The 23,004-nt window shown below is 42.2% G+C and overlaps 1 protein-coding gene across 1 annotated transcript in view; it reads left to right on the top strand.

The window, feature by feature from the left end:
• RYR3 (ryanodine receptor 3) overlaps positions 1-23,004 on the top strand; it is a 366,040-nt gene that overhangs the window by 23,459 nt on the left and 319,577 nt on the right. The window contains exon 3 of the mRNA XM_073799899.1: positions 6,625-6,732. Within this exon, the coding sequence (XP_073656000.1) occupies positions 6,625-6,732 (108 nt within the window). The remainder of the gene's footprint in view (positions 1-6,624; positions 6,733-23,004) is intronic.

Here is a 23,004-nt window from a genome sequence, read left to right as displayed (position 1 = left end):
AGTACCTGCTACAATGATATAGATAGGTAAATAGATACATTTTAAATGTATATATGAATTCTATTCTTATTTGTCCACTTGCTCATATAAGTTTTACCTAATTCCTTTGTATCTCAGTTGACCCACCTCTAAAATAGTTGTAAAGCCACCAACTATTTTTGTAGAAATACAGAGACTGGGCAACAGCTTCAGGTTTAAATGTTCACTATATAACTTTCTTCATTATAATCTATCAAAAACTTAGCAGAGGTGACAAAGGTAGATTTAAAAGGCGCTTAACTGCATAAATACTTAAAACCTGCTTGGGGTGAGATGTAGGTGTTAGTTTGGTTAACGATCGGCTCTGCCTTTGAAGTATAAACACAATACAAATAATTATGTATTATCAATAACAGAGCTCCACAAATGAGCTCATGTCTGCTGTAGGTGGATGAGATCATGTCTGTGAAGTGCTTAAAGCTCCTGAAATACAAGCTACATGTCCCATCTCTAGCCATCGTGGTGCTCACCCATAGAAAGTTGGTCTTATCCAATGCCACACTGTACCTAGTGGGGCCAGATTGACCTGGAACATTTTCTGGAGGAGAGGATAATTTTCTGCCCCCGAGGGCTTGGGAAGTCTTCTCATCCATAGTCTTTGAGTAGGACTGCATTGAGCCATCATAGGGAGATGGTTTTCAGTCCTGTGGGAGGCACTGTGGTGAAATGGAACAGACAAGGCGTGTAGAAGCCAGACCACTGGGGACAGCGTCCAGCTCTGCCTCTTGCCAGCAGACATGGTGCCCATGGAGGTGAGCTGGGGGGATGGTGAATTAGGTGAAAAAGCAAAGGGAAGTAAGGACAGAGGCTCTGGAAAGCCTATAACTTAAAAATGCTGCTTCAACGAATGGAATTTTAAACAGAAGGGAAGAATCCACACAAGGAAATGGAAGCATAACTCTCCCATCTTGTTCATTCATTAAACAAAAATTTGAGTTCTGGCTCTGTGCCAGGAGCTACTTGCCCACGTAAACCCTCTTTAGGCCACGCTCCAGCCTGGGCTGGCCTTTCCCCATCCCAACATGGCAGAGAGGCCTCTTGGTCCTGTAAGACATATACTCTCCAATTTAGCATTGAATGTAAACTTTTTTATTGTTTCATAAAGTCTCATCTATGGTAGATCTGTCTCTTCAAATAGCTTAAGAATGCCTTAAAGGATAGAAACCATGTCTTTTCTCTTTTGTTCCCCACAGCAGCTAGTACAATACTGCATGCATACTGTTAGGTTCTCTAAATACTGGCTGACTGCCTAATGGACATGGGAAAGGGAAGTAAGGTTACTTGGGCTGACTTTGGTTGCTGGGTCTCCAGGAATTCTCCTTTTGTGGAGAACATGTGTCATTCTCTCAGGTTCCTCCTCTTCTCCCAGGTGAACCTTCCTCTGCTGACACCTGCAGGGATACCACTACATCATCACAGAGACTTTGCTCTCCCATCATCATTCTGTTGCCCAAATGGAGATCCAGGGACAATCTGCCGAGTGCAATTACTGTCTTTGTGGTACTTTTGACCCTTGGTGTGGCTTGTTCTACCTGAATTCTTTTTTGCACTCTTTTTCCATCCGATAGAAACACTGGTTATCTTCCACTCCTCTCCTACGTCCAATTAGTCACCAGATCTTCTCTCTCTGAACTTCTGAAGATTTTTCAAATTCACTGCTTTAGCTCCATTTCAACTACCATTATTTTAATTCATGCCATTGTCCCCTTGTAACCAGTTTATTGCAACAACTTCCTAACTAGTTTCTCTGCCTTGGTCTAGCCCACTTCACACTGGACCTGCAGTGATCTTTCAAAGATGCACATTTGATTTGGTCGCTTCCTTGAATGTAGGCTATTGCACTGAAGACAGAGTCCAAAATCCTTGGCAGGATGACTCAAGACCCTCAGTCTAGCACCTACGTCTTTCTCAGCCTCACCTCTCCCCTCCCTTTGCTTGTTCCCCTCCCCCTCCCCCTCTCTCCACTGCAGCCCTGTTCAACTCTGGGTGCTTCCTCATGCTTCCTTACCCACCTATGGGCCTTTTGAATCATACTTTGGAAATTTTCCGTTTGCTCCCTCAATTCTCCACGAGACCGCACAACCTTGAAGAGCAGGGATTTTGCCTTATCCTTACACAAAATAAGAACTTCAGAAATAGTAGATATATACATAAACATTTAAGTGAGTTATTGATACGTGGATTTCACTGCCCTGTGTGGACAACATTTGACATTTATTGAGTACTTACTATGTGCCAGACCATATCGTAAGTTCTTTAAATATAAAAAATTAGTTTATTCTGAGAAGCGGGTACTATCAGATCTCTACTTTACAGGTAAGGAAACTGAGGCAAAGAGACTAAGTTATCTGCCTAACGTCATTCAGCTAATAAGCGGTTGAACAGAGATAGGACCTCAGGCAACCCTGTGCTAGAGGGTTCGCTCTTAGCCAATATAACCTGTACTGCTTTTCATTCAAAGCCATTGCCGCACTTACAGGGTATATTGTGGAGGCGCGGCCATAGGAGAGCCAGATGGGCTAACAGGGAAGTGGGAGGAGACCCATGACGATGAGAGAAGAAGGGTCCCTTGAATCTTAAGCAGGAGGCTTGGGGAAGGGGCTCAACAGGCAAGGGCATGCTTAGCGCTGCAACCACCGCTACCATCGGTCACATACTCTCGGATAGTCTAGGACACACAGAGTCAGCTCAAGAAGGCTTGAGTTGAGCACTTGCTGTTCTGTCTACTAAGGATAGCAAAAGTAGAGTCAGACACAGGTTTTGCAAGATACCCACAATCTAGGGGAACAGACTGCGTTGCGTGAAGAACTATGTAAGCCACAGCGACTGTGGTTAACAGCGTAATAGAGGGAGAACATCCCTGTTTCTGTTAACTATTTCTTCTCTTCGTTCCCCTGAAGGATTGCCTTGTACAAACTAGTACCCTGGTGAGTGTACATTGTGGGGTGCTAGGTAGAAAAATGCTAAATGAATCCAATAACAGGAGTGTTAAATTCCCACCTTCTTGGACTTAGTAAGCCCCAGAAAAATACGTTGAGTGCAGCGAGGTATATGTTACATAGACTTACGGAACTTGGAGGGTCCATAGGCCTTCCCTTTCACTGCTTTCTACACGGTGGGGTTAAATGAATACCTAGCTCCTGGCTCATGCAGAGCCCTGGCATCTCAAGGTTTTCTGTAGGACATTTGGAAACATGGTGCTTCTCTAGGCTGAGGACAGGGCTGGGGAGAGTGATGAGGAGCTATTTCAGAACAGATGTCAACAGAGCCCTTCTCTCCGTGCTGAGAATCATCAAACACATGCCCCACGCCTGGCAGGCAGTGACCGACGCACAGGCTCCAGAGCCCAGACACAATGAGCCGGCCTCCTGGGGGAATTCTCATGCTGCAAACAAATTAGCTTTGATGGACCAGTGGCCTTGGCTTATTCTTGGCAAATGTGGAGGTGGGAGCTCAGGCCGGTGTGGAGTGTAATTAAGGATGGCAGCTGGTGGAGCAGGTCAGATGGCTCTGTGCTCTGCACTCCATGTCACAAGTTGCTAGCTATATTTTGTTTTCCTCCAGATATTTCTGTTGCCCTGTTCCCTCCCCTGCCGCTGCCCACATGTTGTTCTGCCTGCTCTTGGAGTGGTGTGACCTTATCCCCGAGCATGGAGAGTCCAGGCAGGACCACACGCTAGAGGAAGAAAAACTAAACTGTAAGGAAACTATGTAAACCAGTGGCAGATACAGTGTTCCCCTGTGAGATGCTTCCCCCCACTCCCCGTGCTCACTCTCCCTCTGTCAATGTACCCATCTGTACCAGGAATTAAATCACGACCACCTTGGGACTTTTAACTTCTGGAGGGAAAAGAAAAATGTAATTGGAGCACGCCTCATGTCTGGTATCCATGGTCCTCTATCAGGATGGGGGATGGCATCGCCGGGGGAGAACGCCTATCCCTGTCCAAGCAAACCAGAACAGGAGGAAAGAGAGCTGACAGAATCACACAATCTCATATAAGGACAGGATCTCTAGCACTTGGAGCTGTGAACGTTTCTGTCTTAAAGAGACTGGACTAAATAGGGTTCTTGTAAAAGTGAGCGTGAATGTTGGGGTCGTTCAGCTGATTAGCCAAAACGCACCCTTTAAAGTACCAGCCATACCCGTAGACATTCCTGAATAGAGAAATCTCCAAATCGCATGCTCTAGTGAAGTGAAGGAGGAAGTGGACACACTCAAACCCTAGCTCTTTTTGCTTCCTATTCTGGTGACATGAGATCAAGAAAGACCAAGATGTGGTAGGAAAAAAACCTCTGTAAAATCTTCTGAGTGGCATCGTCTTTTGGGAGACTGAGTCGGACTATATATATTTGTGGCATATGGTCTTTAGGGAAATACTTTATCATATTATTGCCTGGTACTTGTAATGATGCGATATGTACTCTAAAAACACTTCCTGATGTGAAGCCTTGCCCTGCATCACCAGCCGTCTGCTTGTTCAAGTCTCATACAAATGAGTTAATTACCTGCAGCAGGAACAAACGTTGACAACGAAGCAAGAAACGTAAAATAAAGGCTGTTGTCTCCTCGTGTTACATACAGTTTCTCCTTGGTTACATCATGTTCATAAAGAGAACTGGGCAATTTCCTGTAACACCAGAATTCTAGGGAGTCTGGGTTTTTAGGATTTCTGACTGTAGAGATCCTAAGTAGAAAAGTATTTAAGTGGCAAAATGTAAGTCACCCATGGGCCAGTAGCCTTCAGGATAGGATGAGCCACTATTGGCTTACGGGGGTCTCAGAACTTTACTAAAGGGAAAGAGTGGGCAGGTCCGACAAGTGGGACGTCAGTTTATTTTTGAGGGCATTGAGGTTGGGGAAGAGGAGGAAGAAGGTACAAATACAAACACTTGGAAATTAAGGGGAAATCAAAGATCACCAATTCCATAATCTTTATTTAAAAAATGAAAATGTTGAAAATCAGAGGGGTTGTATGTGCTTTAATAGCAGGCTTGCTTTTAGCTTTTAAGTTGGAGCTCCATAGAAACAGTGTTACCTGTCTCGGAGTGTTAGACATAGCTGTGGGTGACTTCCGGTCCTCATTCCTTATTCCTGTTACTCTGATGGTGTCAATGTTCAGCCAATATCACAGAGGAAACAAAGGCTTGGTGTGCGAGGTGACTATAAGCTGTGTTCCCAAAGAAAATGATGTATCGTGGAACCGGATTGTAAACTCCTGAAGAGCATTGATTTTGTTTTGCATGTTTTTATATCTTTTTCAATACCAAGCACTGTGTTTTGCAGAAATATAAAACTTAAATCTTTGCTGATTGAAAATAGTCTAGGGCTTCCCTGGTGGCACAGTGGTTGAGAATCCGCCTGCCAATGCAGGGGACACGGGTTCGAGCCCTGGTCCGGGAAGATCCCACATGCCGTGGAGCAACTAAGCCCGTGCGCCACACCTACTGAGCCCACGTGCCACAACTACTGAAGCCCGTGCACCTAGAGCCCATGCTCCGCAACAAGAGAAGCCACCGCAATGAGAAGCCCACGCACAGCAACAAAGAGTAGCCCCCACTCGCCGCAACTAGAGAAAACCTGCACAGAGTAACAAAGACCCAATGCAGCCAAAAATGAATGAATGAATGAATAAATAAATAAATTTATTAAAGAAAATGGTCTAGTTGTGAAAAAAATCAGTAATGTTTTCATCAGCAGCAGGAACAGAGTTAAGTGTATGGATTTGGAGACAGAGTGTCTAGATTTGAATCCAACTCACCCAAGTGTAAGCCATGACCTTGGGCAGGTGACCTAACTCCTCTGTGCCTTAGTTTCCTCGGCTGTAAACTGAGAGATAAACAGTATGTATACATGGAGTGATTGTGAAGATTAAATGAGCCAATATAAGCAAAGCACTTAAAACAATACCTGGCACAGAAAAGCACTCAATGAGCATTAGCTATTACTAGTCAATCTGCAGAGAAGGCTGTCTGTTATTGAGAAATGTTTGAAAATATCATGGTGTTACCTGAGCATATAATAAATTAGAATGATTGTTGTAGGGGTCATCAATTTCTTTGTTCAGAATTAAATTTATGTAGCTCTTAATCCTCTCTTTTTACACTGTGGCATCCAGATTTTCTTAACAAGGAATTGGGTTCCCTATTTTGGTCACTATTGCTGAGTGTTTGGTCACTATTCTGGTCTTGTCCTCCTACAAATTATTGTGGATGAGATCCCAGTGACTTTCTTCCTTTGGTCCCACCCAGACATCAGTGTCGATCAGCCTTCGCTCCTTCAGCAAGGCTGGATGTGTATTCTTCTCCCATGTGTGCCCCCAGCCATTACTCAAGCTGATCCTGACATTTTGGTCGCTGTTCCCTTGAGACTTAGGGCTTTTCTTCTCCTCATCCTTTAGAATCCAGCTTGAAACCCATTTTAACGTGAATAAAAAGAAAAAAAGCTACCTTTTGTACTCATTCATCCATCCATCGATCCAAGTGTTACTTTGATTCATAGGCTCTTTGCCCTTGAGATGTTATTGTGTGACTGATCCCCAACTGATATGAGTAGGTATCCTCATTCTGGTTTTATTTCCACAGTATGTTCCTCCAGATCTCTGCGTCTGCAATTTTGTACTGGAACAGTCCCTCTCTGTCAGAGCCCTACAGGAAATGCTTGCCAACACAGGTGAAAATGGCGGCGAAGGGGTGAGTACCTGAATTATGTCCTTGGTGGGGTTTGGGATACTCCATAGCCCAAAAGTATACAATTCAATTCATTCCTCCAGTTTTGAACTAGAAAACCTTAGTTTTCTAGTTTCCTTGAGTCAATCCTCTTATTCCTCTTACTTAGCAGCCCTAACTCTGCTTCCTTTGGGTTAACGAACTTCCACCAGAAAATAGACCATCATTAATGCTGCCTGAACAGGGCATAGGACATTGAGCCCATAATCCACTGGGAAATATGGAGAGGCTGAAAGGGCCTTGGGACGTGGGGTGTGGATACCTGTTAGGCTGGTTGTTTTTTCTTGGGAAAGTCTCATCAGAGATTTATGACTGTCTCAGTGCAGCACAACCAGGTTACAGCATTTTGGAGAGGATTTCCTGTAGAATGCAGAATCTTTGACATGTACCCAGATTTCCACAGTTTCACTCATGATGAGCAAGTACAAAGCTGTCTTGGGTTTCTGTTGTTGGTAAAATTGTCTCTAAGTCTTTAACTGAGGGATGATGGTCTCCCAAAGGTCTCCCAGGCAAGACTTTGGCTAGAGACTTCAGAGTAATGTTGACCCTTTCACTGATGACCCACATCTATTTATATGCATTTAGCATCAAGTATTTTAATTCTATGGCCTGTATATCTGAAGTCCAAACACCCCTCTCCACCCCCGTTAGATACTTTATTCGATGACTGTCCTTTATCTTCTGCGTTACTACCTCAGACTAACTGCTTTGATTCCTTCTGTGCCTACCTCCCCTATGATTTTTTTTTCACTCAACTGTCATAATGTTCTTTCCAAAATGCAAATCTAATCACTACACTTTACTATTTTAAACTTCTCTGTCTGCCCATTACCTTAAGAGAAATCCCAAATTCCTTAACTAGGCATAAAGGCCTTCAGGATTTGGTGAGCCCTGCTTACCTTTCCTGCCCCGTCTCTCACCCCCCCACCCCAAGCACTCAGTGATCCAACCACGTTGAATTCCCTTCACTTCCTCAAACACGACAACTCTCTTTACCCCCAATCATATGTGTCAGCTGTTTCCTCCATGTAAAACAGCTTTCTCCTCTTCTCTTCCTTTATGTAATCTTTACTTCTCCTTCAAGGAACGAGTCTAGATATTAGGTCGACTGAGAAGCCTTTGTTGACCCCGTAAGTCTAGGATGGGTGCCCTTGCCTGAGCAACAGTCAATAACTAGTTCTTACCATTGTGTACTATAATTACAAATCTAATTTTTTGCATCTTATACTGCACATAGGTAGGAGTATTTGCAGGACCTAGCACAGGTTATTACTTGAAAGAACTCATACATCATAAAGAAGTGTCTCATTGGTGGTAGAAGAGACAATGACCGTAGACTCAAGAGAACCAATGTTTACATTTGGGTCATCTTGCGGCTCTTAATGTGATCTTACATAAGTCTTCCAATCTCTTGGCGCCATAGCGTTCTCATCTATAAAATTAGGATGTTTAATTAGTTTTCTAGGGTCCTTAACACCAATACTTGCGATTCTTTACTCTTTCGGCTTAGAATAGTATGCTTTCATCAGCCACCTGAAAATAGCTTTTCCTTAGAGCATTAACGCAGGTGAGTTTTTGTTCTTTTGATGTTCACTGAAATCTGAAACCTGTGTTCACCTCCTCCTGACACAGACCTCAGTACCCCATGCTTTCCTCCTTAGGTACATACCCTCAAACGTTTCCAGTTCAGTGGAACAGATTACTTTTTTTTTTTTTTTTTTTTGTGGTACGCGGGCCTCTCACTGTTGTGACCTCTCCCGCTGCAGAGCAGAGGCTCCGGACGCACAGGCTCAGTGGCCATGGCTCACGGGCCCAGCCGCTCCGCGGCATGTGGGACCTTCCCAGACCGGGGCACGAACCCGTGTCCCTTGCATCGGCAGGCGGACTCTCAACCACTGCGCCACCAGGGAAGCCCCAGATTACTTTTTAATTGTTCCCTTTTCTTTCTAGTATACTTAACTCATGATTTACAGACACCTTTGGTGAGAGAAACCTGCTTGATGTGGAATATCACCACTTTCAGTGTCAACCAAGATCAGCTAGACCCTGCCAATATATGACCGAGTATAGAAATTGGGAAGATAGAGAGAAGCTGTGTTAACTGGAGAATTATCTTGTGTGCATTCTCTTATCTTGTTTGTTCACAAAGTGCATTTCAAAGGACTTCTTTTTCTTTACCGTTTAGTTTGAGTAGTTCAGGGAATCCTATAGATGACAAAGTAAATTGAAAAGTTCTGTTTATAACCCTTGCTCTTCTTTGTTGCCAAGAACTTAAACAATAGTCTTAACTTGATTTGTCTTTTGAAAAAGAATAAATAACAATTCATTTTCCAAACAGAATACTAATGCCAACTTAATAAGATTGAATTCTTAGTTTGGGAACATATGAATAAGACATACCTGAATTACCAGCCGTGTTATAGCAGAAGTGTATTCCATACAGTTACATATTTCAGGGGCCATCTTTAATTTATAATATTTAAGAACCAATATGTTCAATCTTATTGGAGGAGCCATTCTCTTTGAAAAATCAAGTCCAAAATAAACTATCCATGACATTTTTAATATTAAAAAGTCACTGGATAACAATCAGCATGTTGGGTCAGACTCTGCAATTTCCCCATGTGTCATATGGCTGTTTTGTGCCATTTTACCAAAGAAAAGAGCGTTCCAACAGTTATTTCCCACCTTGATACATTATTGCTATTATTATTAATAACTAGAGGTCTTAGAGCTAGAGGAAGGGATTTGAAAAGAGAGCTGGAGTACAGATAGGAGAGGGCACTCTTTTTAAATGATTTAGATTTTATTAGTTATTGGTGGCTCCACTAGTTACCTGAACAGCAGCTTCAGTTGCTGTAACTGAAGTTATAACAACTGAAGCGTTGCTATAACTGAGAGTCCTTGGAACTCTCTCACAATTCCATCTGGGCTCTCAATCTTTATAATGAGAAATAATATTTTTATATAACCTCTTGAGCCTGAATGTTTTGCTTTTCTGAAGTGACTGCTGTGCCCACTTACTATTAGTACTTAATTTGATTTGAGATGATAATATTCAGCAGGGAAGAAAAAGAAAAAGTGGAAAAATCAAGAAGGAAGTGAGTTAACACGACAGAGCATAATGATTCTCCGGGGAGCCTGGGGATGTTTGACTGGGTTTGCACCTCCTCCGCATGCCAGTCCATTCTGTTAGGAAACAGGCATTTACTGCTTTTTAACAGATATTACTTTCCCTAATGATCACGACTGCCATCAAACGGGTTGCTTTGAAGACGGTCATTTTTCCTTCTAGGCATAAACTGGTCCTTTTGTGTCTGTTCACTGCTGCACAGCAACTGAACTTTTTTAAAAAAATGACGTGGGTTATTTGTTTATTTGTTTGATGAGCGTATAGAAGCCTTTTTGCAAGGATAGACGGTTCTGCAGCAATTCCTTTGGCCGGCAAAGAAAACAGAGGTGTCCAGCTTGGTTTAACGACCGAGTTTATTATGGAAATGTCCTTAGCTACCGCCAGTAGCCTGTGGGACCCAGCTTTATGTTGAAAAGGAGAATGAATGATGAGGAGGCCCTGGGGGCAGAGAACGTCAGTGCCCCTCAGAGTCCGCGGTCGCTAAACTCATCCTTGGGTCACTTTACCGCTGATTAAATGCTATCTGATGTTATTCTGGGAATATTACCAAGAGATGGATGCTTGGCACTGTGGCCAATTAAATAGCTGGAGTTTGATGTAAAATCCCTGCATACGAATATTAAGGTATTTTCCCATTTTGGATTGATAGAACCTACGGTTTGTGAGGTCCCCAACCACCTTCAGCAGGACCTGGGGCTAAAAAGGATGTCACCATCTCCCTCTGAGTCCTCAGTCGTCATCATCCTATGGCAATGACTTTGAATACAGACCTAGCAGCATTTGTGGTGAGAGAAGCTCCGTTTTTGGAGTTAGGCAGATGTGTTTTCAGTCCAGGCTAAACTGGAGTGAGTGACCTCTGGGACAAATTGTTTCCCCTTTCTGTACTTGACTTTCCACACCTTCAAAATGCAACCTCCCTCATAGGGTTGGGTGAGAATTAAATAAGTGCTGACAGGTGCCTGTGGGTGTGGAAATGAATATTGGTTCCTCTTTTCATCTCGGGTCTACTTCCTCCTGTCACAGATCCTCAGGCATATTCAAATGCCTCAAAGGAAAGAGAGACCCACACTGTATGACCAGGTGCATGTTAAATCGAGGGCCGAATAACTACAGATGGGTTTTGACGTGAATGAACGTAATGCTTTTAAAAATGAAAGGCCTTGGGCTTCCCTGGTGGCGCAGCGGTTGAGAGTCCGCCTGCCGATGCAGGGGACACGGGTTCGTGCCCCGGTCCGGGAAGATCCCACATACCGCGGAGCGGCTGGGCCCGTGAGCCGTGGCCGCTGAGCCTGCGCGTCCGGAGCCTGTGCTCCGCAACGGGAGAGGCCACAACAGTGAGAGGCCCGCGTACCGCAAAAAAAAAAAAAAAAAAAAAAAACAAGAAAGAGATAAAATATACGTGTAAGAAGAATTAATGTTACGGTTGTATAAGATCACTCTTGACTTTAGATTCTAAAATATCTAGAATGCAAATACACACTCAGCCTTTTAAACTTGATTGGGAAATGTGACCTGGAAAGATACTGTTTATGCAAGAACCTGTCTCACGGATAAGCTCACTGAGAGGTGGTCCTTTAATTCCCCTTATTACTTATGAGATGGTCCCGTTAACACTAAGGGGAGCCTCAGGCTCCTTTCACTTGCCCCTGTCTTTAGAATAGGGAATACTACACGCAGCACGGTTGCTAAAGAAATGCGTACATGTGGTGGAACATTTGTCAGGCTCAGGGATGACGTGCCCATGCTTTCTGAGAAGCTAGGGGTTGCCTCCTGGCGTTGTGTGACCTTGTAAATGGCCAAGGAGGCATAATCTTACATTTTGCTTACGAAGTGTCATCAGGTAAATGTTATTTAAAGTCCATGTCATGAGATACTTACCTTGTAGCCAAGATCAAGACATTCATCCATCTGATAAGGTCACGGAAAATTTAGTCACAGAAAGGTGACAGCATCATTAAAAAAGAACGTGCTCAAGATGCCTCTCCCCTGACACGGTTAGGTAATGAACAAATCAAAACAGATGCTGATGAGGGGAATTAGAAGCCCATTGTCTAAAGTGTGAATCCTGGCTGTGCCCAGATTTAGAGATCTTGTGCAAACTCATCCAAAATGAAGAAGGCAAATAGGAGGCTTACCTTTTTATTCCTGGGACCCTGAGTTCCCACCATCATTTCTGTATTATAGAAGAGAAGGGACACCCCCCATCATCCAGATGTAGTCTCTCAGTTTTCTGAGGTTTTTGTCTTCCCTTCGTCATTGGCAGAAAAGAGCCAGAATGAGAATTTATTTTGGTATGTATGTGGGGAGGAAACAAGACTGATGGAGAAAGTTTGTACACAATTCTAAATAAACCTGGTCCCCACTGACGTTTTTTAAAGGAAAGAAATTATTTAATGAGTCAAATCTAACAGTGGGCATTAATTACACCTTTAAAATAGAACGTAAGATTTCCTTTGGAGAGAAGGTACAAAGTCATTTCTGCATGTGTCATATGTCAGTCCCAGGACCCGCCCATATATGCCCTAAAGCTAGGGTAGACAGGATGCATCAAAAATCACTTTATTAGGTGTTCAAGTCTGAACTTCCTTTGCACTAGTTGGTAAAAAGCCACTGCGTCAAGCTCTCCAAGTACCTCCTCGTTGCTCCCACTCAGGACCTCCCCTCTCCAGTGCCACCGCCTGTCGGGTTGTTCATCCTGTGGATGTTACCTGTGCCTGCTGCCTAATGGACACGAGCCAGATACCACAGTATTAAATCCTTCACTTGTTTGACTTGATCCTACTTTTTCTTTTGAAAGGGAGAAAAATAACATTCTGATTTGGGATGCTTCCATTTCTTTTTTTAACCTTTGGCTGGTCATCCACACCTGCTACAAAAAAATAGTATTTTTGTATTAACAAAATAACCAAACCTATTTGGTGAAATTGCGCTTACCTGCAAAAGCTTGAGGGGTTTATATACCAAAAACTACTCTTCAGAACCTGCCCCATGTTAGAGCTCATGGCAGCCTGTTTGGTGACAAAGCTGTCAGGTGGTTTAGTCCTAGTACTGCCACCTACTGGAAGTTTAACTGCGGGCAAATCTCTCACTGCCCTGGGCTTTGGTTTCACCATCTCTATAGCACAGAACATCAAGATGAAAAAGAACTTCCTCCTGTCTGTGATGGTTGCAATGCACCAAGTTAAAAGGGAAAAGTGTCACCATCTCACGTCCTCTGGTGTGTCCCATTGACAATAGCCCATCATCAGTTAGCTGTGGAAATTTTAGCCTGTTGGTATTAGCTGTTATTTTGGAGACCCCGGGTCCCATAATTTTAAGTATTTGGATAAATGCATTTAAGTAGATGGATAAATGCATTTATTCTCTTTCCGCCTTGGTGTGGACAAAGGGAATTTTTTTCCAACTCCATCCAAAACATCAACCCTAAATCACTAAGTGATGACAGTATAGTTTTAATTTTTTTTTTTTTGAGACATGAATCTCCTATAAATTGTCTTTTGGAAGAATATGGGATGTATTCTGCAGTTTTGACGGAACTTCTTTCTTCAAAGAGCCAGATATTATTTTCAGAAATTAAACAATAATGAAAGGCCTCCAAACTAAGGTTTTTAATGTATTTTTCCACAGACCAAATTGTCATTAAACTTATGTCTCTTCTCACTTCTTACTGTTCTCGCTCACGTTAGGCTATGATTTTAGAGTTTTATGCTGATATAATGGATTTTAATGTTTCTCTGATAAGCTAATACTAATGAAAACGTGTGCAAGTAACTCATATTTCACTGTTGAACCGGTCTTTCGATAACATGATATCTCATTAAAATTTGCTATCTGGAAGACCTTACTTCATGGTAAGAAAACTCCTCTTTGGTAAAAGAAAAACTCTAATTGATTGTTTGCAGTATTTCTAAGGAAAAGAAATTCCAAATTTTCTGATGTGGGTACTGCCCATTTTCCTTGGATGGATTTTCTTGCATAAATGTAATTACAAAAAACAAATACTGCAGACAGATTTCGGCTACAGCATGTTGCTTGCTTGCTAGTTTCTTGATGACATCAGCACAGTACTGGAAAAGTAAAAACAAACGTTAACATCTCATGCCACTGCTTACTTCTAGCCAAAATCACAAAATATTCACCAGGTAGGAACTTCATACCCGCTGTTCCCATTGGGGTCTTTCTCTATTGTAAATATCAGCAGATTCCTCAAATGACTTGAAAGCTTTCAGCGAGACTGGCACACACACTGGCACACACACTGGCACATCCATTTACTGTTTTTGCTTTGGATTTTGCTAGCTCAGTGACCTCTCGGAATGGGTATGTTATTCACTCCTTTACTGTACATGTACTTTGCATGGACAACTGACTCCAGCTGTATTTGTAACGAACTGGGCTTTTCACTTGTGAGCGTTCAGGACAGTTTCCATCCTTTGTGCCTCTGCAATTCAAAAAAACACCACCGCACCACACACTTCAATCTGGTGGAATTAAAGGTGGCTGCACTTAGGAATTTGTTGCCAAGAAGCTTGTTAAACTGCTGCTCTGAAATTACAAGGATGGCTTGCCTGTGGACTCATTGTTTTTCCTTTGAGATATTGAAAATTGTTTTTAAATTCTTTTTCCCTCTGACTATGGTCTAGATGGCCTGTGGCCATAGGGTTCAAGTTGGTGAGATGACAGAAGTGTGCAGCCTTGCCTTACTCCAAGCTTCTCAGTACTTCAGACTCGCCTAGTCTATTATGCAACTCCAGCTCTGCTCCTCCGGAAGGCTGGAATTCATAATAAAAATGGAAGAAGCTAGTTGGATATTTTCCCTTTCTCATGCAACATCCCCAAAGTCACCCAGCAGGAAAATCAAATGTTAATTTCAACAGTTAAGAATAACCATTAAAGTTAACTGGCTTTTTACATTTATTCATATCCTGAGTAGAAGCATTTTCAAGTAAAGAACCCACAGAATTAATTTTTAAAGCTCCAGATTCTATCAAACCTCCCCCCCTTTCTGAATATAGTGTTTCAGCTTGAGTGGAATGGCCTTTTCTTTGGTGGAATTTTTTTTCATTCTGAAGTCAGTACCTCCTGCTTAAAATCAGTAGGCCTGTGTGATCTTGGGGTTATTTAGCAAATGTGATAACTATAGCTTGGCTGCTGTTACACAAACCCTGGAGTTCTTCTCATTGTTGCTATGGACATTCGAATGCTCTGTGAATATAGTCCGGTCACAATGACCTCAGTTGTCTTAGAAAGCTTGAGTGTCTTCCCCAAGGCTGGACTAAATGTAGTTTTCAGTGGTTGTATATGTTTGTGTGTGTGTGTGTGTGTGTGTGTGTTTGCGTGTGCTCTTTACATTTTAATTGTAAAAAAATTTAAACATCTTCATTAAAGTTTCTTAGAGGAGCGAGGCGGGATTGGAGTACTTAAGCTTTCTCCCGTGCGTACTAATTAGGTAAATAGTTGTATTCTTATGTGAGACGTTTGGAAGAGAAATTTTGCTGATTTTTTTTTTAATAACTAGTTTGTGGGGGGCGGGGGCAGAGATGAATTTCAGCTGCATTTTTAGAAATTTTTTAAATCCCTAACTGTGGGATATTTGAATTAGGGGAACTCTTTCATGTTAAGAGCCTTGCTTACCTTTTTAAAAATGAAGCACATTTGGAATTCAAGAAATCCTGGGAGAAGAGAAACCTTTCAAGTTATTTATTAGCCTTTTCCTTTGATCGTGTAATTTACTTTTAATAGCTACCAGAGTTTAAATTATATATTTGTAGGGAAAACTCAGTGAACTAGAAAAAAACTCCAGCTTATTTTCATTTCATGAAAGTTTAATGAAATTCTATTCTATTTGGAAATTCTGGTAAAGAAAAATTAACTTGGTTCCAGAGAAACCCTTATCTCAACTGGCGCTTTAATCCTCGCTGGAGTAAAAACCCTGTAGCCAGTGTCCCAATCCTATGATTACTAATATCTGGTTTTACAATGGAAGGATCTGGAATGACCAAATGGCATCGAATGGAAAGAAAATAAGAACAAGATGCAGGGAGTTCATGGGGTAAAAGGGCCTCCAGCTCTGTAGAGGAAGAGGAGGAAAGCTAAAGGCAGAACGCTTGTTTTTACCTGACGTCTCCCGTTAACTGAGACTTAGGTTGGTACCGAGTGGGGAGGGGGGATCTGATGGGAGGGAGGGAAGTGCAGGACCAGCAGGGGCTGGGCATTCTGGCTCGGGCCTTGCTGCTCTCTGGGCCTTGTTCTACCCCTCTGCGAGATGGGGCCTCTGAACTACATTATGGCTCCTGGACATCATAGGATGCTCTTCCAGGACCGGTGTCTGCCCATGAGGAAGAATCTGCAGGTCATCAGGAAAAGTAGGAAAATAAAGACAGTGTATAAATTGTTTCATTAAGCAAACTTTATAAATGGAAAGTTCTGCCTTTCTGATTTTCTGTGATTATGTCCTTTTTAAAAAAATATTTATTTTTTATACCATCTTTAAAGGTTATACTCCATTTACAGTTATTACAAAATATTGGCTATGTTCCCCATGTTGTACAATACATCCTTGTAGTCTATCCTACACCCAATAGTTTGTACCTCCCACTTTCCCCGCCTTGTATTGCCCCTCCTCCCTCCAGCTGGTAAGCACTAGTTTGTTCTCAATATCTGTGAGTCTGCTTCTTTTTTGTTAGTTAGTTGTGTTTTTTAGATTCCACATATAAGTGTTATCATACAGTAGTATTTGCCTTTCTCTATCTGGCTTATTTCATTTAGCATAATGATTATGTCCTTTTTAGTATTTTATAACTGTAATAAAGTTGGTATGTTTTCTTTTTGAAAATTATAGTGATAGTGTAAGTGACAGCTTTCTTTCTTTCTTTTATAAATGCCTTTATTGGGTAAAAAGTAAGATGGGCAACCATGGATGATCTGTTTTGGTCCTGTTGTTGAAATTGCACCAGTTCTTGAGCTTGTGAACCCCTAAGGCCTATTCTCATGTACAGCTTGTGGACTCCATGTTCTAAGGAGCTTCAGCCAAACACCACACATGTGCCTCGGCTTATTTACAAAAAATTTTTGACTTTGTAACCCAGATAGTTGGTGCCCTTGTTGGTGGTAGTTATTCACATCTTCCCTGGTGGATAGCTCCAGGTCTTAGCTCCGTGATGGAAGGAAGAGGCCTCTGAGTTCATAGGCACCAGTTGTGCCTCTTTTGTTTTTGTTATGGAGAGAAGTGGAGTCAGCACGTTATTAAGAATCACCCGCTTCCATCTCATTAGTGATGTGCGGCTAGAGGCTGGTTCCCTGCCCCATTTCTCTGCTGCTCCTCTGCTTTTATAAGGTGGAGGGCGGTGGGCAGGAGAGCCAGGATGTTGTTCTTAAGCATGAATTTGGAGCTGTGCCTGTGTCAGTGTGGCCAGCACCATGCAGGCTTCTGCTGAAGAACAACCTTTGGGGATTTGCTTGAGGAAGTGTTTCCTCTTCCTGACTCCCCTGAGTCCTGCTCTCTGGTTGGTGCTGGGCCCAGTGATGGAAACTCATGACCACTCCTGAAAACACCTGTTTGCATGTCTTTTGTGAGGTATTAGAAAGGTAAGTTGAATTCATCCCTTTTTTTTTAGCTATGTGTATATCTTTTAATAGTTGTCCCTTTTCTGAAGTTTATGACTTGGTATTAGGAATCTTCAGAATTACTGCTGGAGTACAAAAATCTCTAGATTTTATCTTATGAGTGGATACCAGTAACTGAATTGTAATTCTTGAGACACCTTTAGTCAGGCAATCAGAGAGTGCTATCCATGGTGCTGATTCTCTAAGTTAACGCAGTACGTTGTGTGTTCAGTTCAGGACACAGCTCCAGGGGCCAGAGGACCTGGCATTTTGCCCCAATAGTTTGTAGGACTGTTTCCCCATGTTACAACCATGGCAACTTTACCTTATCTCCTGCCCTCATGGGGATTTTCCCACATCAGCTTGCTAAAGGGACCGTTGGCAAACTCTGATCCAATTTTAGGATTTACACAGATTTTGGAAAAAATGACCTGATGTAATACAATATCTCAAATTCACATTCTTTTTCTCAGCCTTTAACAGGGTCCAATAACATGTTTCTATACCAATTTCATCCAGAGATTTCCAATAATGGGGAAAATGGAGGGTGTATATTTAGCAAGATGCTAGCATTTCGGAACCTCTTGCTCCGCTCAGGGTTGTAAACTTTGTGGTGGATTCAACTTCCTCTTCTACTCCCATATTGCACCCAGGCAGGCCTCAGCCCCCGGTGATGCTAAGGGCCTGGGAGAGGTCTGAGCTGCAGCAGCCACACTTCTCTGACCCCAGGCGATTGACCTGGGTCGCCAAGAGAATGAGCAACTGCTGTTTCCCAGTTCATTGTTCCCTCTGGGCAGCCACTTTGGTGTGTAGGGCAACAGGGGTATACAAATCCATGCTCTATTAGCTATGCTGATTTCAGTCAATGTCAGTGGGAGAAACAGTAGGACTGTGGTAGTCCTGGGCTCTCTCAAGAACGCAGTCTCGGCTACTGTGAACAGCTATAGATGCAGATTAATTACTAGACAGTGATAAGTTACCAGGAATTTTTTTAGCTGCTCTGGTTCAAGACAATCTATCTGGTCCTCTGACTTTCCCTCTCCCTGCAGACTCTTTAGATAACATATTTACTTCTTCAGGTTTCTGAAGATCATTCACAGTCAGCAGTGATCGCTCCGAGTATAAAGAGCAGAAATCAATTGCAGTATTCTTTTTGTTGTTGTTTAATTGCGATATAATTGGTGTACAACACTGGTCTACAGCACAACAACTTGGCATACACACATTGTAAAATGATTACCGTGATAAGTTTAGGTGATATCCATCACCTCATATACATAATTACAAAACATTGTTTTTCCTTGTGAATTTACTCTTGTAGCAACTTTCAAACATACCATACGGTAGTGTTACCTAAGGTCATCATGTTGTACATGATATCCCCAGGGCATATTTATCTTATAAATGAAGTTTGTACTTTTAACCACCTTCACCCAATTCCTCTACTGCCCATTCCTTGCCTTGGTAACCACAAATCTGATATCATTTTCTATTAGTTTGGGTTTTTTTTTTTTTTTTTTTTTTTTTTTTGCGGTACGCGGGCCTCTCACTGTCGTGGCCTCTCCCGTTGTGGAGCACAGGCTCCAGATGCGCAGGCTCAGCGGCCATGGCTCACGGGCCCAGCTGCTCCGCGGCATGTGGGATCCTCCCGGACTGGGGCACGAACCCGTGTCCCCTGCATCGGCAGGCAGACTCTCAACCACTGTGCCACCAGGGAAGCCCCTGAGTTTGGGTTTTTTTTAGAGTCCACATATAAGTAGATTATACGGTATTCGTCTGACTTATTTCACTTAGCATAATGCCCTCAAGGTCCATCGATGTTGTTGCAACTGGCAGGATTTCCTTCTTTTTATGACTGAATAGTCTTCCATTGTACCACATTTTCTTTACCCATTCATCTGTTGATGGACGCTTAGTTTGCTTCCATATCTTCACTATAGTAGATGATGCTGCACTGAACATGGAGGGTGTAGACATCTCTTTGACATAGTCATTTCATTTCCTTCAGATAAATACCCAGCAGTGGAATTGTTGGATCATATGGCAGTTCTACTTTAAATTTTTTGAGGAACCTCCGTGCAGTTTTCCACTGTGGCTACACTAATTTACATTCCCACCAGCTGTGCACGAGGGTTCTCTTTTCTCTGCACCCTTGCCAACACTTGCTATCTCTTGTCTTTTTGATAATAACCATTCTAACAAGCACGAGGTGATATATCATTTCCTTAATGAGTACCGATGTTGAGTGCCTTTCCATATACTTGGCCTTTGTGTATCTTCTTTGGAAAAATGTCACTTCACATCCTTTGCCCATTTCTTAATTGAATTACTTGGAGTTTTTTGCTATTGAGTTGTCTGAGTTCTTCATATATTTTGGATGTTAACCTCTTATCAGATATATGACTTTCAAATATTTTCTTCCATTTCCATTTTGTTGATTGTTTGCTTTGCTGTGCAAAAGTTTTTATGTTTGATGTAGTCCCACTTGTTTATTTTTAATTTTGTTGCATTTGCTTTGGGTGTCATATCCAAAAAATCATTGCCAAGACGTATGTCGAGGAGTTTTTTCCTCTACATTTCTTACCAGGAGTTTTATGGTTTCAGGTCATACGGTCAAGTTTTTAATCCATTTTGAGTTAATTTTAGAGTGGTGTAAGATCATTCTTTTACATGTGAATATCCAGTTTTCCCAGAACCAGTTATTGAGAAGACTTTCTTTTCTCCACAGAGTATTCTTGGCTCCCTGGTCAAGTATTAGCTGATGATATATGCATGAGTTTACTTCTGGGCTCTTAATTCTGTTCCATTGGCCTATGTGTCTGTTTTTTATGCCAGTACCATAAAGGTATGATTATTGTATCTTTGTAATACAGTTTGGTTCCATACAAATTTCAATATTGTGTTTTCTATATCTATGAAAAATGCCATTGGAATCTTGATTGGGAATGTATTGAATCTATGGATGGCTTCGCGTAGTATGGACATTTCAACAATATTCTTCTAATCCACGAACACAGGACATCTTTCCGTTTATTTGTGTCTTTTTCATTTTCATCAATGTCTTGTATTTTTCACTGTAAAAATCTTTTACCTCCTTGGCTAAATTTATTCCTAAGGGTTTTATTTTTTTGATGTTATTGTAGATGGGATCATTTTCTTTATTTCTTTTTCAGCTAATTCATTGTTTGCAGTGTTCTTTTCTGTACCAGATCATCACATTGTATTATATTAACCATCACATCACAACCCCACTGGGAAATGATTGATTGATTTTTCTCCAGCCATTGAAGGAGGCAAACATGGGCACAACTGAGATTTAGTTTTGCTTATGTTGGCGTAAGTGTTTTCAAATTGTAACCCATACTTGGTGTTTCTGAGCCAGCCACTCTCCTCCTCCTCTCATCGATAGCAGGGGCCATTTTAATGTGCCTTTCTTCCCTTGCCCCCAAAGATTTGCTGTGGTTTCTTGCAGCTCTAGTTGGTGTTACTGTCAGTCCCAGTTGGTTATCCTCTCAATGTCAGTGTGATGAATTTACTCCCTGCACAATGGCGAGAAAATAGATCAGATAGTGCTTCCTCTACCCAAGTCCTGGCTTCCATTCACAGAGGAGACATTTTTTTCAAAAAAAAAACCCTGAAGTTTTTCTCTTTGACAGAAGAACTAGTTGGTAGCAAGAACACTTAGATTTAAGCTAGGCTTTTGAAAGCAGCTATGTGAATAGCACTGCCCAAGTGTTAGATGATTCAAAACAACTCTAAGAGACCTTACAGATGCAGGGAAAAAAAGTAGAATGTTATAGGTGAGAATGCAGAAGGGCACTCTTAATGGCTGGGGACACAGCAACCAGAGTGAGAACAGAAGACTGGAAATGACTGATTGGGGAGGGGGTGACCAAGTAGTGAGACATGAAAAGTAAAAGTTCCTCCCCCCTAATCTGTTCTGCCTTTTGCCCTCAACTTCATCTCTTCCCAGGCCTTATGAAGTCCAGATTGGTGGGAGAGGGAAGGCCAGATTGCAGGTGACAGAGAACAGGAAGGGTCTAGCTGGCCTTGGACACCAAGAAGATGGGTGTAGAGATCTAGAGGTCATTGTGGTGGGCCTGGAACTCTTTTCCTACCAAGTCTGAATTGTCTAGAGCCCTCACCACACAGGTTTTACGGCAGAAATTTGTGTCTTTCCACCTGTCACATACATGGCAGTAGAGCTAAGAGACAGAGAATTATAGTTGAACACTAGTCCTAGAGCTATCAAGGGCAAGGGGGAACAACCATGTTTATTCTTTGCTTTCGTAGGATTCTGGAGAAATGCTAAAAGGAAAATCAGCCACTGGTCCAGAATGATGCTTCTGAGAATGGGGAAATATGGGGCTGGCCAAAAAGTTCGTTCGGGTTCTTCGTCCCATCTTACGGAAAAACCTGAACGAACTTTTTGGCCAACCCGATACTTGCTGACTGTAAGCATCATACCAGTTACTTAGATGAAGGGTCCAGTGTGGCTGGGGAAGTCCTGGAAGGGTGGTGGCTCTCAAGCTAGGCTGTTCGTTAGAATTACCTAGGATCCCGGGACTCACCAGAGACCTACCAAATAAGAGTCTTAGGCAAATGGCCCTGCCTTTAGGGCTGTAGTTTTTTTTTTTCCTCACTTTGTTTTCATTTTGAAAGCTCTACCAATGATTCTGAGGGATAGCTGGGATTGAGGAGCACTTCTGTATAATCAACCCATGAGAGGTTCAGGAGAACCATTTCCACTGCCCTCCGAGCAGTGTATGGTCCACGGACACATAGGAAGTACGAAGAGCACCTGTTCTATTCATCCACAGGCCCACACCTACACAGAACTCTTTGAGAATCAGCTTCTCCACCTAAGGCCACTTCATATACTTCAAGGAAAGGTCAGGCTTTTGTTTGTTTGGTTTGCTTGGAAATGTAAACTTGACCCTAGGCTTATTTTGTGGATGTAGAGAAAACAGGATGAATTTATCTCTATCCAGCAAGATCATAATTGGGAACAGTGCAAGGGGGTTAGAGGGATGAAGGAAACAGAAGTTGTGTTGATAAAGGACATCCAGGAGAGAAAAATAATGGGTTAAAGAGTGCAGGAGAGAGAGAGAGATCAAACAACAAGATATATTTGAGTTCATTTTCTTCCTTATAGCCCACATGAGTAGAGGTGTTTGCAAACAGTCGGACTCAATAGTGGTTTTATGATAAAAACTTAACGCCTATTTTGTTAATTCCCAGGATGAATGGTGATTTTTTTTTTTCCTAGAGACATAGTAGATAAAGACAGTGTTTGATTTTTCATGTCCAGGTAATCTGACCTTTCAGATGTTAAACTGTTTGTAGGAAATATTTGTTGTACGATGCCTTGGGTGAAAGGAAATGGTTGAGCAGAGTTCTTAGTCTTGACCCTATGTGGCCACTCGTCCACCATCCCATCAGAGGTCTGATGAACGATGAGGATGTATGGTTCAAATAAAAACTAGAGCAGTGCCTGG

This window comes from Tursiops truncatus, chromosome 2 (genome assembly GCF_011762595.2).
Source record: "Tursiops truncatus isolate mTurTru1 chromosome 2, mTurTru1.mat.Y, whole genome shotgun sequence".
Classification (NCBI taxonomy): Eukaryota; Metazoa; Chordata; class Mammalia; order Artiodactyla; family Delphinidae; genus Tursiops; species Tursiops truncatus.
This window is presented reverse-complemented; position numbering and strand designations above follow the sequence as displayed.